Genomic DNA, 14282 nt, shown 5'->3' with positions numbered 1-14282 from the left:
CCAACAAATACTTGATCCCTTTTCGCTACCAGAATATTGGTTCTTTCCTGGTCCGTTCACTTCATACCCAAGTCTGGCCGGCCATACGGGTATGTGTAGGAAATGTACGTTGATGAACACGTGATTCCTCAATAATACAAGTGTATGGTGACGGTTCCTCGGTAGTACTCGTTTACATTGTGACCTTAACATAATATCGTTCTTTTTGTTTGTTGAACTTATAAAACTCGCTACGAATCCCGGAACCGAAATCTCTTTAGGAATATTTGTTTTCTCTCTGACGAATAAGAATCAATCAAGGTTTTAGGGCTCATAATCAAAGGTGTTAATGGCGTTGGCAAAGGCAAAAGAGATTGTTTCTTCAAACCCAGTTGTAGTTTACAGGTTCAATTCAATATACAATGAGAAAACCCTAGTTTTATCAATTTTTCTTTGTTTCTCTTTTATTTTTAATGTGTGATTTTGTTTTTTAATGGATGATTTTGTTTCTGTGTTCTTTTTATATTGACAGCAAATCTTACTGTCCATTCTGCGTGCAAGTGAAAAAATTGCTTTCAGAATTGGGTGCGAGTTTTAAGGCCGTCGAACTCGACAAAGAAAGTAAGAGTTTTCCCCCAATTTCTTAAAATAAAAAATTCATTGTCAATTAAATACTCCTATGTAAGAGACCAGATTAGGTATTGTTGATGAAAGTTTATATGCCTTTTCAAGATTGAGTCGGAAAACAAATTTGGAATAATACCCATGTTGAAAATTATTTGCATTTTGTTCTAGGGATTTCATCATATCATATACAAATTTGGAATAATACCCATGTTGAAAATTATTTGCATTTTGTTCTAGGGATTTCATCATATCATATACAGGATGTGGTAAAACTAATAAATATGCTGAGTTAGGCAAAGAAGTATGTACTGGTATTCATAGAACTAAGGTTATGGTGAAAAGTGTATAGCTGCATGTGCTTTTTTATGTATAAACCCTTGATTTGTACATGGATATAAGGGGAAAAGGGCAAGGCATTAACCCTAAAGGGGTTGCCCTTCCATGAATATAAGGCTTCCCTGTCTGTTGCATGCATGATTTAGTAGGTGGCAAATCAGTTCTGGGCTATAAGCCATATATACCCTGCCCTTCAATAAGACTGATTTGAGAATCTATTTTCTTTTGCATTGGATTGTCTTTCTATAGTGAACAAGTACAAATTTTGTAGAGAGAGTGCTGATATTATATAGTTTGTTTGAAGGTGATGGAAATGAAACACAATCTGCATTAGCTCAGTGGACTGGACAGCGAACGGTCCCTAACGTGTTTATTGGTGGAAACCATATCGGTGGTTGCGACTGTAATGTCTTTTAACCTTCCTGTTTTATATTTATCTCTGGTTTTTAACTTGTGATATAGTACTATATTGTGTTTCTTATGCTTTGTAATTGTTTGGAAAACAGCGACAACAGGGTTGCACAAGGCAGGGAAGCTCGTGCCGTTGCTTGCTGAAGCTGGAGCAATTAACTCAAGCAGCTCCTCATAGAATATCGAGTCTTAAGTAGCAATAATAAGCATCCAGATGAGCACATGTCTGATTTATGCTTTCGGTTACCGTCCTAGATTCTAAGAGAGTTTGTGATACACTCTTTGTTTTCTTGTCAAGAGAAAATAAAATTGAATAACTATTTTTCATTGAGACATTAATTTATGCTTATGGAATTTTTACAATTGGTTTCACCTTGTATTTCATAAAGTCAATGCAGGTTCCTCAATTTAGAGTTTTGCTTAAAGATGGAGTTTCATTTAGTCTGTATTCGATACATCTTGATTCTTGGCAGAGGTCGAGGTTAGTTTGTTAAGAATCTTAGGTCTATTAGTTAATGAGGTGTGGCTTGCGTGTATCTCAATTCTCAGGTATACGAACTTTGTTAAGAATCTTGTAGTGTTGCGCCAACATGATCCCCATTGACATCATGATTATATTAAGTTAATGTCGGCTAGTTTAACCTACTCGGAACATGGTTAAGTTAAAATCATTATAAGCCACAGGTCTAGTTTAACCTACTCGGAACATGATTAAGTTAAAATCATTATAAGCCACAGGTACTAGGCAAAACATCATCTTCCCTGAAGTTACCACCATTGGTACTACAATAATTTCCCCAATTACTAACGAAGACAATAAAAAACTGGTTGTATCCACTACTGAGACAAGTCAAAGCCTTCATATATTGATCCAAGGACTAAAGGGGGAACAAAAAGAGAGTGAGAGGAAATATATTTATTCGAGACAAGTGAGAGATGAGAGTCTATATGAGCTGGAGAAGCAGCCATGTGAGAGATGAGAGTCTATATGAGCTGGAGAAACAGCCATGTAGTATCTCAGCAACTTCTACTGATCTATTCTTCCCTTTGACGCATGTAACTTCTGGACTAATCTATTCTTGGCCAAAATTTTTCAATCCTTCATTTCTATTCCTTCTAATCATCGCTACAACTGCATCAAAATCAATCTCCCCCTCATCCACTGCATTTTCCGAGTTTCTTGAACAATCTTCATTATAAGAATCAGTCTTTTCTACCACTTTATAAGAATCAGTCTTTTCTACCACTTTCTTTTCATCCTCTGCAGCTGTTAGTTTGGGTATTGTTGTCTCTTGTGAAGTTCCATCAACCTGTTGGCTTTTCTTTTCTATGCACTTCCTGAGTGAAAAAAAACTTTGCCTTGAACTGGTTATATATTCTTTGAGATTATGAACTTCAGAAGAGAAAGTAACATCTCCAGCACATGGGTTCACTGGATAGGTTAGGCGCTTCGGACTTGCTGCAAGCTCTTCAAAACATTTCACCTTATGTTTACCATTCAGAGTTGTATCATCCTCCTCACTTTCACTATCCCTCGGTTCAATTTTAACTAACATCCTTCTTTTTGGCGCTGAAGATAATGTAGTGTCATCCGCTGAACATTTAATGTCACAACCTTTCTGGTTGGAAATTGTCTTTTAAAAGATGGCACCAGATCTTCATTATCTGAACAACCTTGCTCAAACAGAGGTACAGTTCTCTCTTCTAACTTAATATGAATCCTCTTTCTTGTTCCATTTCCAGACTCCACATTCAAAGGCTCAACTTGCTCCACAACAATAGATAAAGGACCTACAAGTAACCAATAAAAAAAGATATTGAAGTACAAATACAAATCAAGTATTTTGTTGGCATAGGTTTTGCGGTCCACTATTTTATAACGACCAGCAGAAGGAACCAGATGGTCAGCTTAACCAACAATTATGGCTAACAAGGATTTAATGTCTTCTATAACTACAAAGATATAGAATTGCATTTTTAGGGGAAATAATGGAAACTATTATTAACAGCTTTCTTATGGATCCATTTTTAGTGCAAACAGATTCATAGACCGAAAGTTATGGCTCTTAAAGAAGATTACAGGCTTCGCCAAACGTGAATCAAGTTTAGAATGCAATAACGGAAGAAGGTACGATATGGGTTTTGTTACGCTGGTAAAGCAGAACTGGTTAAGATGAGAAATAAAGTTCAACTGCTATGAAATGGGATTGCCTATTGATGAATCAAAAAATTGAAAGAACACACCAATGCAAAAGAGGGCAGAAAACAGTCAATCCAACAAATATTGCAGAATACAATCTCCCTAACCCAAAGAACAACTTCAGAACTAAAGTTTCGCCAGTAGGCATGTGAAATAACGCCAAAAAGGTATGAATTACCAGGTTGCACAAAATTACTAGAACTAGATAGACATTGTAAACAGGTAATTTAGTTTATGCCTATCACTGACAACTCATTCCATACCAAAGAAAGGCTCTACTGTAAAAGAAACATTAACAAGACAACAACCCAAGAGTCTAAGGAAAAAAAAACGGTAGTCTGCTAGTCCTCACTATATACACAGATTCTCTGCTACTCTTTTGTCTGTTGATCGAAAAGTAAACTGATCTCAGTAGATATAAGTATATGAGACTAGAGAGAGCCATTCAACAAACACATAAAACCTATGACAGTATTGACTCATATAGGGCCACGTTATATGCAAGAAAGTAGTGTTATTTGCTCAAAATTTTACCAAGCTGCCCATCTCTGCATTGGTTAACCTTCTAGAACCTAGTTCCTATTACTCCAACTAACAGATATAGCAGGAATGAAACAGTTAAAACGAAATAGGTTACTCACTAAAGAAGGTTAAAACCCACCAAAGCTATCATGGACACAAATAAAAAAGAGTGAGTGAAAGTCAAAAACTTGTAATGAGTATCTGATAATTTAACCATACCTGGGACAAGCTCATCCCCTTTTCCATGAGGAAAGTAGCTGCTACTAGCTGGAATGTCAGAAGTAAGAATGTTCTCAGTGTTACTCAAATTACTTTTGTTCATTATCAATGGTACCACGAGAGCATTTTTCGTTCCACCATCCATTTCACTGTCAAGTTGTCTGTTTATAGCTTCCTTCCCATTATCGGTGTAAGAAACATTATTTTGCAGACCTCTTTGCCCACCTTCTGCTTCGCCATGAGCATCTGAACATCTCATAGTTGAATCTTGTTCCAACCTCAAGTCCTGCATCCTCATCTCTCTATTATCATTTTCCATCTTCTTAATCACATCATTCAAGTATGCAACTCTTTCTTCTGTTTCCTTTTCTCTTTCACAGATAGCCTTTCGCTCATCAGCTAGACCTATAATTTCCTCTCTCAGTCTACTAAATGCTGTTTTATAGCCTTCAGGCTGATCCTCGAAAGCATCTTTGATAGATGTTATGTTCGTTAATTTACTTTCATACCAAGCACGTTCCATTTCCTTCTGTTTAAGCTCCGCAGACAAAGCATTGCACTTCCTTTTATAGACGTCTAATTCTTTTAGCAAAGCTGCTGCTTGACTTTCCAATTTCCCAACCCTTGCATTTGAAACCTTAAGCTTATCCTCCACCCTTCTTTTCTCACACTCCAAATCCCCAATCTTCCTGTTGAACTTACTATCCTCTTTTAAGCTCTGATTCCGCTTGTTAAGATGAATGAAGTTGCTTCTGTACTGATTGAGTTCTTTTTCAAGAGAAATCCCTCTTGCTAACTTCTGCTCATACTTAGTCTTACAAACTCTCAACTCTTTCTCCAAATCAAGCTCATATTTCAGCCTAGCGTTTGCTTGTTTCTCTAAATCCACAAACCTTCTGTTGGATTCCTCAATCCGCTTGCTCGATTCTTCCCACATTTTCTTGTACCTAGTAGACTCAGTTTCAGCTGTAGAAACCCTTTCCTTAGCCTCCTCAGCAACACGAATCAACTCAGCCTTTTGCTTGTCTTGAAGTTTCACTTTAGCTTTCAACTCATTTAGTTCAAACTCATCTTCCCCTTTCTGAATCGCAAACCGATTTTGTGCCTCTATATACTTCTTCTTCCAGAAATTAGCTTGTGCATCCATTGATTGTATAATACTAAAACTAAAACTAGGGCCTCTACGAAATTGGGGAACTCGAGCAGAGCAAAAGTCAGTTAGATCGACCCTCACCCTCTAAGGCTCTACCAATAGAAAGACTCACTCAAACCCCAAGTGAGAGACAACATTTTGAGTAAAGACTCATCTAGGTCTAAGCTGAAGAAAGACAAACCCTCATTTTCTTACTTAAAATAGAAATACTTGAAAACTCCACAGACTACACAGCTAGCTACAAGAGGTATATGGTCTAAAACCCTTCAACGAATGTCGTTCCGAGAGAGAGAGAGAGAGAGAGAGATAGAGAGAGAGAGAGACTCACTTAAGTTGAAGGAAGGAGAAGGTAGCAGCAGCAGGAGTGCGTAGGGAGGGAGTAGTGAGAGAGTTCTCACTTATTTAGGGATCCAAGAAGCGAACGAAGTGGTTTTCCTAGGTACGATAAAAACAAAACTTAGGAAGTTGTCTTTTTAACTCGTGCCCTTTCAACTTTACACTTACTAATAGCGATAGTTAGTACTTACTACTTACCAGGTTCTGGTATTGCTAGTAGATTTCCTGACCAGGAGGGTTCATGCACACATCACATATGACATATGTTACGTGGGGAAAAGAAAAAAAATCAACCTCAAGATCGGTGTATATGTAATATGTATCCAAGGGATGTCAAAAATCATGCAACTAGGCTGTGAAAACACTTTGGTTTTGGTTTAACAAAGGCCTCGTGTGAGTGTCTGTGCAGAGAAGAACGATAGATGGAGATGGTATGGAAAACACTAAATAGCTTATGGTTGAAATGGTGTTCGGGCATCGAGATTGTACCCTTATAAATGCACTTTCTGGTGTGTTGGGTTTGTGCTTTGTTATGGTGTGTCGGGAAAAGAAAACAGTTAAAACATTTGGAAAACTGATGTGAGACTAAAAAACTGATTGCTTTTACCACTAGACTAGATAAAGGAAAGTATAAATTAACACTTAGTCCCAGATATGTTGGGCTTTGAACTCTTTAGTCCTGCCCTCTCAAACCTATTACTGGGAGATCCAAATTTACCAAATTTCATCTGGGTTAATCCTTTCCTAGACGATTTAATCCAAAATCAATTTTCCCGAGGGCAAAAATGCCCCCCAGCTAAGTAATACCAGTTCTTCTTCGTATTTCAGTTTCCATTTTTTTTTCATTTTCATTTCATGGAAACTGAAACAGCTCTCACGAGCGAAGAAAAAAACACAAAATCTGATCTCGTTTTCAATCTTCAAACCTAATTACGATGGTCAAACAATTACTGGATTCATCTTGAAAAATTTAAATCGTCATCATCAGTTCCTTCTCACGAAGATTAACTCAAAATTGATGAATTACAACAAATTAGTATGAAGATTTCATCAATTGAAAGTGGTATGAAAGATGAGAACATGTTCTTATCAAATTTAATTGCCGATGTTACTTTACTGATTTTAGATTATTTTTAACGATTTCAAAAACCTAATTTTGTTGATTTCAGTTCGAGTTTGTCATTCGATTAATGGGAAGAAGTTAGATCTGTAATCCTCTAATTATTTTTTCCTTATCAATTGGTTTAAATGATGATAAATCTTCTTGGTAGGAATGATCAAGGGGCGATTCAAACCTCTGACTCTATCTGGAGCAAAACATTCCCTCCTAATTCAAGGTTCGTTTCGACTTCCTTTCCTCCTCCTGGATGCATAGAACCTTTTAGAATACTCAATCTTTTAGTTGATTCTTCAATAATGGAATGCAATTTAAATGATTACTGCAAAAGTTTCTCATCAAATTATCACCTAATTTTGTCAGTCAACTACTTATATCCTCTCAGCTTAAACAAAAACCAAAATTAGCTCTTAAATTCTTTTATTGGGCTGGCAAACAGAGGAATAATTATTCTCACAGTTTAGATTCTTATATTACCTTAATTGGTATGCACGCATCAATTAGAGACAGAGAGGAAGTTAAAAATTTAGTTGGAGAAATTAGAGTTAGAGGTTTTTTGATGACTATTTCAACTTCAAATGCTATGATTAAGAGTTTTGGGGTTTTAGAAATGGTTATGTGTAATGAAATATTATGGAGTAATGAAATATGAGAAATTAGAGTTAGAGTTAGAGCAAATGGTTCTGAGTAATGAAGTTGATAACTATTTCAACTTCAAATGCTATGAGAAATTAGAGTTAGAGGAATTATTATGGATTGGGCAAAGAATGAAAGAAAATGGAACATAGTCAATTGTTTACTTACAATTTTATGATGGATGTTTATGTGCCTGCCTCACTGTAGCATATTTATGAATTTTCCATCACTCGTTTTGTCGTGGAATCTTTCTCTCGGTAGTCACTATTAATGAGTAATGAAGTATGTCTGCCATTTCATTTCTTAGCAGCATTACACTTATAAAATGTATCTGCCATGAAAAATCAATGACCCCCAGATTATAAGAATTTTATCTGTTAGGCTGACACTCATATATTCTCTATAAAGATAAAAGAAGAGTTTATAATTAATTGTGAGAATGGACGTGGATGTTTAAATCTGCACTGCATATCCACTATGTTATTACAGTAGATGAGTAGACCAGCCTTGCAAATAGTTCCATACGTGGACGGTCATTTTTCAAATGTGATCCTTTAATAAGTAATGAAACTTCATTTGCAGAACACGCTCAAGTTTTAGTGACTTTAATCTGCAACATACGGACAACTTCAATTTTTGTCCCCACCAGCTACTTGATTATTTGTTGGGAAATGACCAAAAGCAACTGAAGTTTTACTGTTTGGTAGGCTCTGAATTATTAGAATAGTTAAAAAATAAGCAGAAATTTAATGCAATTTGTATGAGACTCATAGTGTATTGTTAATATTAAATCTGAAAATACCAAATGCATGAGCAGTAAGTTTGTTTTGTTAGTGTTTTAGATTGCCAGAGTTTTGCTTGACTCTGTTCTGATAATTCACATCCATTCAGATTACTCATTATACATTGTTTTCTTGATTCACAGGAGGGTTCATGATGGTCGACCTGTAGTTTTTATCAAGTACAGCAGTTAATTTAATTCAGAACACACTGTCTATTACTGTTTCAATTTTTAGGTAATCAATTCCAATAAGGCTTAGCTCAAAACCAAACAGTTGTGTGTTTCAGTTCGGAACTAGTTTAGCTTGGCGGTACACACCCTAATATAAACTTCAGTTGCTTTTGGTCACCAATGACTGACTACCTTTAGTGACATGGAACAGGTGCTCTAGCAATTGCAGTTGCCAATCCTAATAGTCTTGTGAAAGTCCAACTTCAATTGGAAGGAAAGTAGTCGCCTCCAAGACGTTTTTCTGGAGCGTTGAACGCTTACTCTACAATTTTTTAGCAGGTTATGTTTCAATATATAACTGTATCTCTCGTGCCTTTTTATGTGAGTGTTCACTTTTACTAAATTTGATCCAAATATTTAGGGAGGAATTAAGCTTTTTGGACTGGCATTGGGCCTAACGTAGATCGATATGCTTATAAATGTTGCTGAACTGGCTAGTTATGATCAAATTAAACGGGTGACTCGGACTACTCAATCTTAATTTTGATCTATTATATTTCCAGTTGCTTGGTTGTTTGATGGTTGAGGTAGACAGGGAAAGAGGGGATCATTTCTGTTTTTGGTACACATGTGTACAACTATGTACACATGTTGACTCTTAATGTGTACATAACTCCACACATGTTGATATTATGCACATAGTTCTACACATGTTGATCATTAATGTGCATATAGTTGTACACTTCTTAATAGTTAATGTGAACATAATTGTACACCTTAGATTTGGGCGTTCAGAAAGGAAGCGATTTTCGTATCAATTTATATCGTTTTAAACTTCTTTATGTTGATAGAAAACGTATGTAAGATAAAAGTTGTTGTCGTAGTCGGGAATGTACAAAATGGTTCTCTTCATTTTCGATATGCTGTCAATATAAAACGAGTACATGTAATGCAAGTTGAAATACAACTTATAAATTATTTGATTTGGCATGTTAATTTTAATTATGTTTGTATCTTATCCAAACTTAGTGTCTTGGAGAATTGAGATTTTTTTATATTTGCTACTTCTTGTTTATTATTACAATAGTTCATTCATAATAGAGGTTGTTGTGCACTGTTTTGAAGTCAAAATTTTAGAAAATGATTTTATCATTTTTGTTCAAAATTTTGCAGGTACTTTGAATTGTACTTATTTTCCTTGGTTCTTAAGCTATTTTTTTCCTTATTTTGTTCACATTCAGGTGACTGATACGAAGAGTGTTGAAGTACACATGGGATCACCAATGATGGGATCACTGAAGTAAAGGATATCGTGCACGCAGAGCTGGTAGGAGGATTTTCCTTCCAAAAGGTTAAACAGAAGTTACTTTCGGTGAGTGGGTCAGATGCACAGTTGCTCCATAATTTTATAATACCCATTCTTCGTGAACACATGTCGTAAGTTAATAATTGCCAAATGACCATATGCGAGTTGACAAATAATTCCAAAAAGCTGTGGAATCTGAAATCGACATACAGGTAATTGAGGATTAACTATATATTTCTTTTATCTTACTCGAGTAGTCATAAGTTTGTGTGTAAAGCCGATGGGATCTGATTAGGAATGTTCCAATATCATGTATCTTCTTTTCAAGTATAATTATTCTTTGATTTGAAATGTATGTGATTTGACAGCAACATTTGTGAGATATTGTGATTTGGATAGGGAATTTAATCAATAAATGACTTTGGAATTTTATTTGTAGTGTAATAATGTCTATGTGGAGGTGATAGTGACTATTGATAAATCTCATAAGAAGCAAGTTTGCCTTTTGATTTTATTTAGTACTTCAGTCGTTTCAGCTATTTTCATGTTGATTATTAATGTGCACATGATTGTACACCTGTTGACTTTAATGTGTATATAGTTGTACACATGTTGAAATTTTCAGGGTTGTGCGTCCCAATCTCCAAGCTTTGTTGGTTGTTGTCGTAAGTTAACCGCAGAAGCAAGTGATCAAGTGAGTGCAGGTAGGAAGACTGTTCTTACTTCCTGGACCACTTCCCCAATCTCCAAGCTTTATTGGATGCTATCATAAGTTAACCGCAGAAGCAAGTGATCAAGTGAGTGCAGGTGAGAAGACTGTTCTTACTTCCTGGACCACTTCTAAACAACTTTTAAAGTCTGACACTGGATATTCTAGAAACACATTACTTCATCCGCTGATTCCATGGTTCAGATTTCTCTGGCTTGTAAGTTATCTCTATCTTTCCTCTTTCTGAGTTTTAAACACCTTTACTTTTTTTATCGTCATCGCCATACAATATAATTACCACATGAAATAAAATGTCTCTATGAAATATTTAATTGGAATCTTTATCTTCTTAGGTGTTGGTTGCGTCCAAACACTAACTTTATTACTCGAAACCTAAGCAACATAACCAGTGTACAAGAAGATACACCGCAACATCGGAAAACACTCTGTTGCACCTAAGTAAACTTGTCAGTTCCTTCATCGTGGGAAGAAAACTGAATTGACAGTTCATAATTTGCTTCCTCTTGAATCTGTTTGCAAATTTGAATTATATATATGATTTGTGGGCATCTTGAACTGGTTTTAGTTATTCTCATGACAAATATGATTTTCCTCACGATGAAATGGGTGTGTAACGATCTTTATGACTTATAGTAGATATGTTACCTCATGTTATTATGTGTTTGCATTAATGAGTTGGATAAATAAGGGTAATTTTTTTAGTCATTTTTTTCCTAGCTAACCATTTTTAACAAAATCAGAACCACAGATTTGTTCTTCAGTGACTTGTACCTAACTTGTATAACTTTTCTATCTGCAAAAAATCAAAATCCAGTAAAAGCAATGACCAAGTTTAGTGACCAACTGCAGATTCAATAACATACCCTAGATTTTACTTGATAAAGTATGTTTCGCGGGCTTCAAGGGCTACTTTCACTTTGTCTTTTTCATCTGACTCTTCATTTTGTGTACTTTTCCTGATGACTCTATTGACCGTTATTTTTGTTGCTATTCCAGATTAGCCTTGCTGCACCTTACAAGGTAGTATTACGTGCTCATTTATATAGTGGTGTTGTGGTTGAATGCCGAATTCAGGTGAACTATTAGATTGCAACTCCATCATTACAAGTCATTCATTATGTCTCATTGGTGATCGGAATAAGGATAATTAAGATACTACAGTCATATTTTTGGCTAATTATGATTATTACCTTGTTTTATAGGATATCAACTTGATGGGTATAGAAAAGTTCTTATCCTTTTTTCTTTTTGTATACCTTTTTCATAGATTATTGTATTTGAATGACATCATTCAACGTAGATCCTGATCAACAACACCACCAAACACAAAAAACTAGTTTATATGAGAATTTAATTGAGCTGGTCATGTCACTAATACATTAGATAGGTTAGTGTACACAAACAACTATGTGCAGATTATCAATTAGTTTCTTTGCTAATGTGCACATAGTTATACACATTGATTCTTAATGTGTACATAGTTGTACACCCGTCGATTGTTAATGTGTACATAGTTGTACACATGCTAATTATTAATAATATAGAACTGTATTACTATAGTTGCTTGTTTTCCTTTGAATTTGTGTTTGATGAAATCTTTTTTTACTCACAGGCTGTGCACAGAAGTACCATAGAATGTTGGCGTCCAAGGTAATGAAGAAGGAAACGTACAAGAACAGGTCACTCAGAGTTTGAAAGTTGAAATTAAAGTAATCAAAGCTCAGATTTGGGACACTTCTGGTCAAGAAAGGTCAGTTTTTTTCCCCACATTTGGGGTTTTCAGATTTTGAGCTAGTGTCAGTCAAACCATTTTTCGTCAGTTTGGGTTTCTGTTTCATTTATAGTGATATGGTGTTAGTGTATTAGATTTTAATGAACCGGCTATTGTTTAAGATCATATATGTTCTATTGAATTCCATAGTTCTTGGTTAATTTCTTTGTTTAGATTAATGAAAGTCGTCGTATATTAGTAGTCTTGATTCCATCTGCGTAGATAATAACTCTATGACCCATTTAAAAGAAAGAGGGGATTGAATGGTTACCATATCTTATGACATGAGAGTGGCTTCTACTTTATGTATATGAACATTAATCTTGTCTTTTCTATGCTAGTGTTCTATTTTTTTTGGCAACGTTATGGACTGTGCCATGACTGTTACATGTTGATTAATGTGTACATAATTGTACATCTGTTGATTCTTAATGTGTACATAATTGTACACACGCTGGTCGTTAATGTGCACATGCATGATTGTATACCTTTTGATCGATCGTGAAGATTTTGTGTGGCCTGGGGTACTAAACACATGGTTCATGGCTAATATTTCGTTTTATATAGAGCCTTAAAGTCGTTTTGTTTGGATTTGGTTAAAGTTACAAATCTCTAACCTGGCCTTTTCCTTTGAATTAGTTTGGCAGTTTGTAATTTCAGATTTTCATGGATTAGCTGTTGCGTTTTTTACGATTTGATAAAAATGCAGTTCACATTAGTCTGTTACAAACTCAAGATGAGCTTCTAATATCTTATATATCGACAATAATTTCCTTAAACATTCCATAAGCTTATTAACTGATTTACATAAATTATAATCTGATACATTGTAATTATAAGAGTTGGTTCTTCCGCTTACATCTTGCGTATATAACTTACTTCACTTTGGGTATTTTGGATGCAGAAAAAAAACCAGGGCTGATAGTATCGATGCTTGCTGGTAACCCAAAGATTCTTGAGCATCTCAATGCAATTAATGAGTTTCTTAAATCAGATAAGGTGTATAGGCTCGGTATTCCAGTTTCTTCTAACAATGCTTCTACATCAATTCAGCTACTATTTCAGACAAGCAAGATGTTTTTGGCTCTACTCGACGTTAAGAACTTGTTAGTTCATCAGGTATGATGGTGAGTTTCTCCATATTCTGCTCCATGTTTGCAATTAATTTACCATTTCGTACTCAATGTGCTCCGAGTGGTGCAAAGAATGCGTTCTTCCAGTCAATCTTTGTACACTATGTTGTTCTTTTATTCAAGTGTTCCTTGTCAGATGTCCACTATCTCTGCATTTTTGTACCAGTTATTTGACAAACAAGACTCTAGGTTATGATAGTTATTGACTTATAGTCGGGATATTCCAATTTTCAGCATACAACGTCACTGTTAAGAAAGCAAGTCATTATTTTATCGAAATACATGTTTTTGATCTACTTAATCTGCAAGTACTAGACATTTTTCATTCCGCAACGACTTGTTCTAGTTCACATCGTCTCGTTTTGTCCTTGATGCAGGTTAACTGCTAAATCATCCTCTGCAAATTCGGCTATTATCCAATTAGAGCTTGGCGTGGTTGATATTTTTGTCAGTATGTGTAGATTAGAGTGGTAGTCTGGCTATAATTGATGTTGAGTTTTATGGATTTTTGTCGATATGTACGTAGTTGTACACCAGTGTAAAAAAAAACTTAAAATGAAAATTATATAGTTATAAGGGTACTCTTTTTTATAGATCTCGGAAAGAGCTTTTCGAAAATATAAAGTTTCCGATTTTTGGACTAGCAGTTCCAAAGATAAATTGTTTTTTAATTATTTTTATATTATTTAAAGTTACTGACATCATCACGAGTCATTTTGGACTAAAATGTTAATATTTGGACTAAATTGTAAATCATGAAGGTTATTTGTGTATTTTCCATATTTTAAATAACTTTTGGACGCTAGTCAACTCGGTATGGACTAATCCGTACTTTTTGATGCGTTTTTGGACTA

The 14282-nt window shown here is 35.2% G+C and overlaps 2 protein-coding genes and 1 long non-coding RNA gene across 11 annotated transcripts; 2 read left to right on the top strand and 1 right to left on the bottom strand.

Moving 5' to 3' along the window:
• Positions 1-222: 222 nt before the first annotated feature.
• On the top strand, positions 223-1760 carry LOC113282451 (glutaredoxin-like). Its single transcript, XM_026531456.1, has 4 exons — positions 223-384; positions 512-600; positions 1247-1345; positions 1449-1760. The coding sequence occupies exons 1-4, from the start codon at positions 329-331 to the stop codon at positions 1529-1531; spliced, it is 327 nt and encodes a 108-aa protein (XP_026387241.1). The 5' UTR covers positions 223-328; the 3' UTR covers positions 1532-1760.
• Positions 1761-2875: 1115 nt separating this feature from the next.
• On the bottom strand, positions 2876-5868 carry LOC113282450 (girdin-like). Its single transcript, XM_026531455.1, has 2 exons — positions 4295-5868; positions 2876-3144 (listed from the first exon to the last, which is right to left on the bottom strand). The coding sequence occupies exons 1-2, from the start codon at positions 5439-5441 to the stop codon at positions 2903-2905; spliced, it is 1389 nt and encodes a 462-aa protein (XP_026387240.1). The 5' UTR covers positions 5442-5868; the 3' UTR covers positions 2876-2902.
• Positions 5869-6563: 695 nt separating this feature from the next.
• On the top strand, positions 6564-14068 carry LOC113282449. Of its 9 annotated transcripts, none has more exons than XR_003326939.1 (11): positions 6566-6846; positions 7055-7120; positions 8462-8552; positions 8700-8827; positions 8910-9005; positions 9730-9860; positions 10396-10720; positions 11521-11598; positions 12137-12274; positions 13200-13422; positions 13806-14068. It is a non-coding gene; the product is annotated as an uncharacterized LOC113282449 (long non-coding RNA). The 9 variants fall into 9 exon arrangements; XR_003326937.1 differs by having other exon boundaries at positions 9730-10006; positions 10420-10720; XR_003326936.1 differs by having other exon boundaries at positions 9730-10006.
• Positions 14069-14282: the final 214 nt, after the last annotated feature.

Source organism: Papaver somniferum, chromosome 5 (assembly GCF_003573695.1).
Source record: "Papaver somniferum cultivar HN1 chromosome 5, ASM357369v1, whole genome shotgun sequence".
NCBI lineage: Eukaryota > Viridiplantae > Streptophyta > Magnoliopsida > Ranunculales > Papaveraceae > Papaver > Papaver somniferum.
This window is presented reverse-complemented; position numbering and strand designations above follow the sequence as displayed.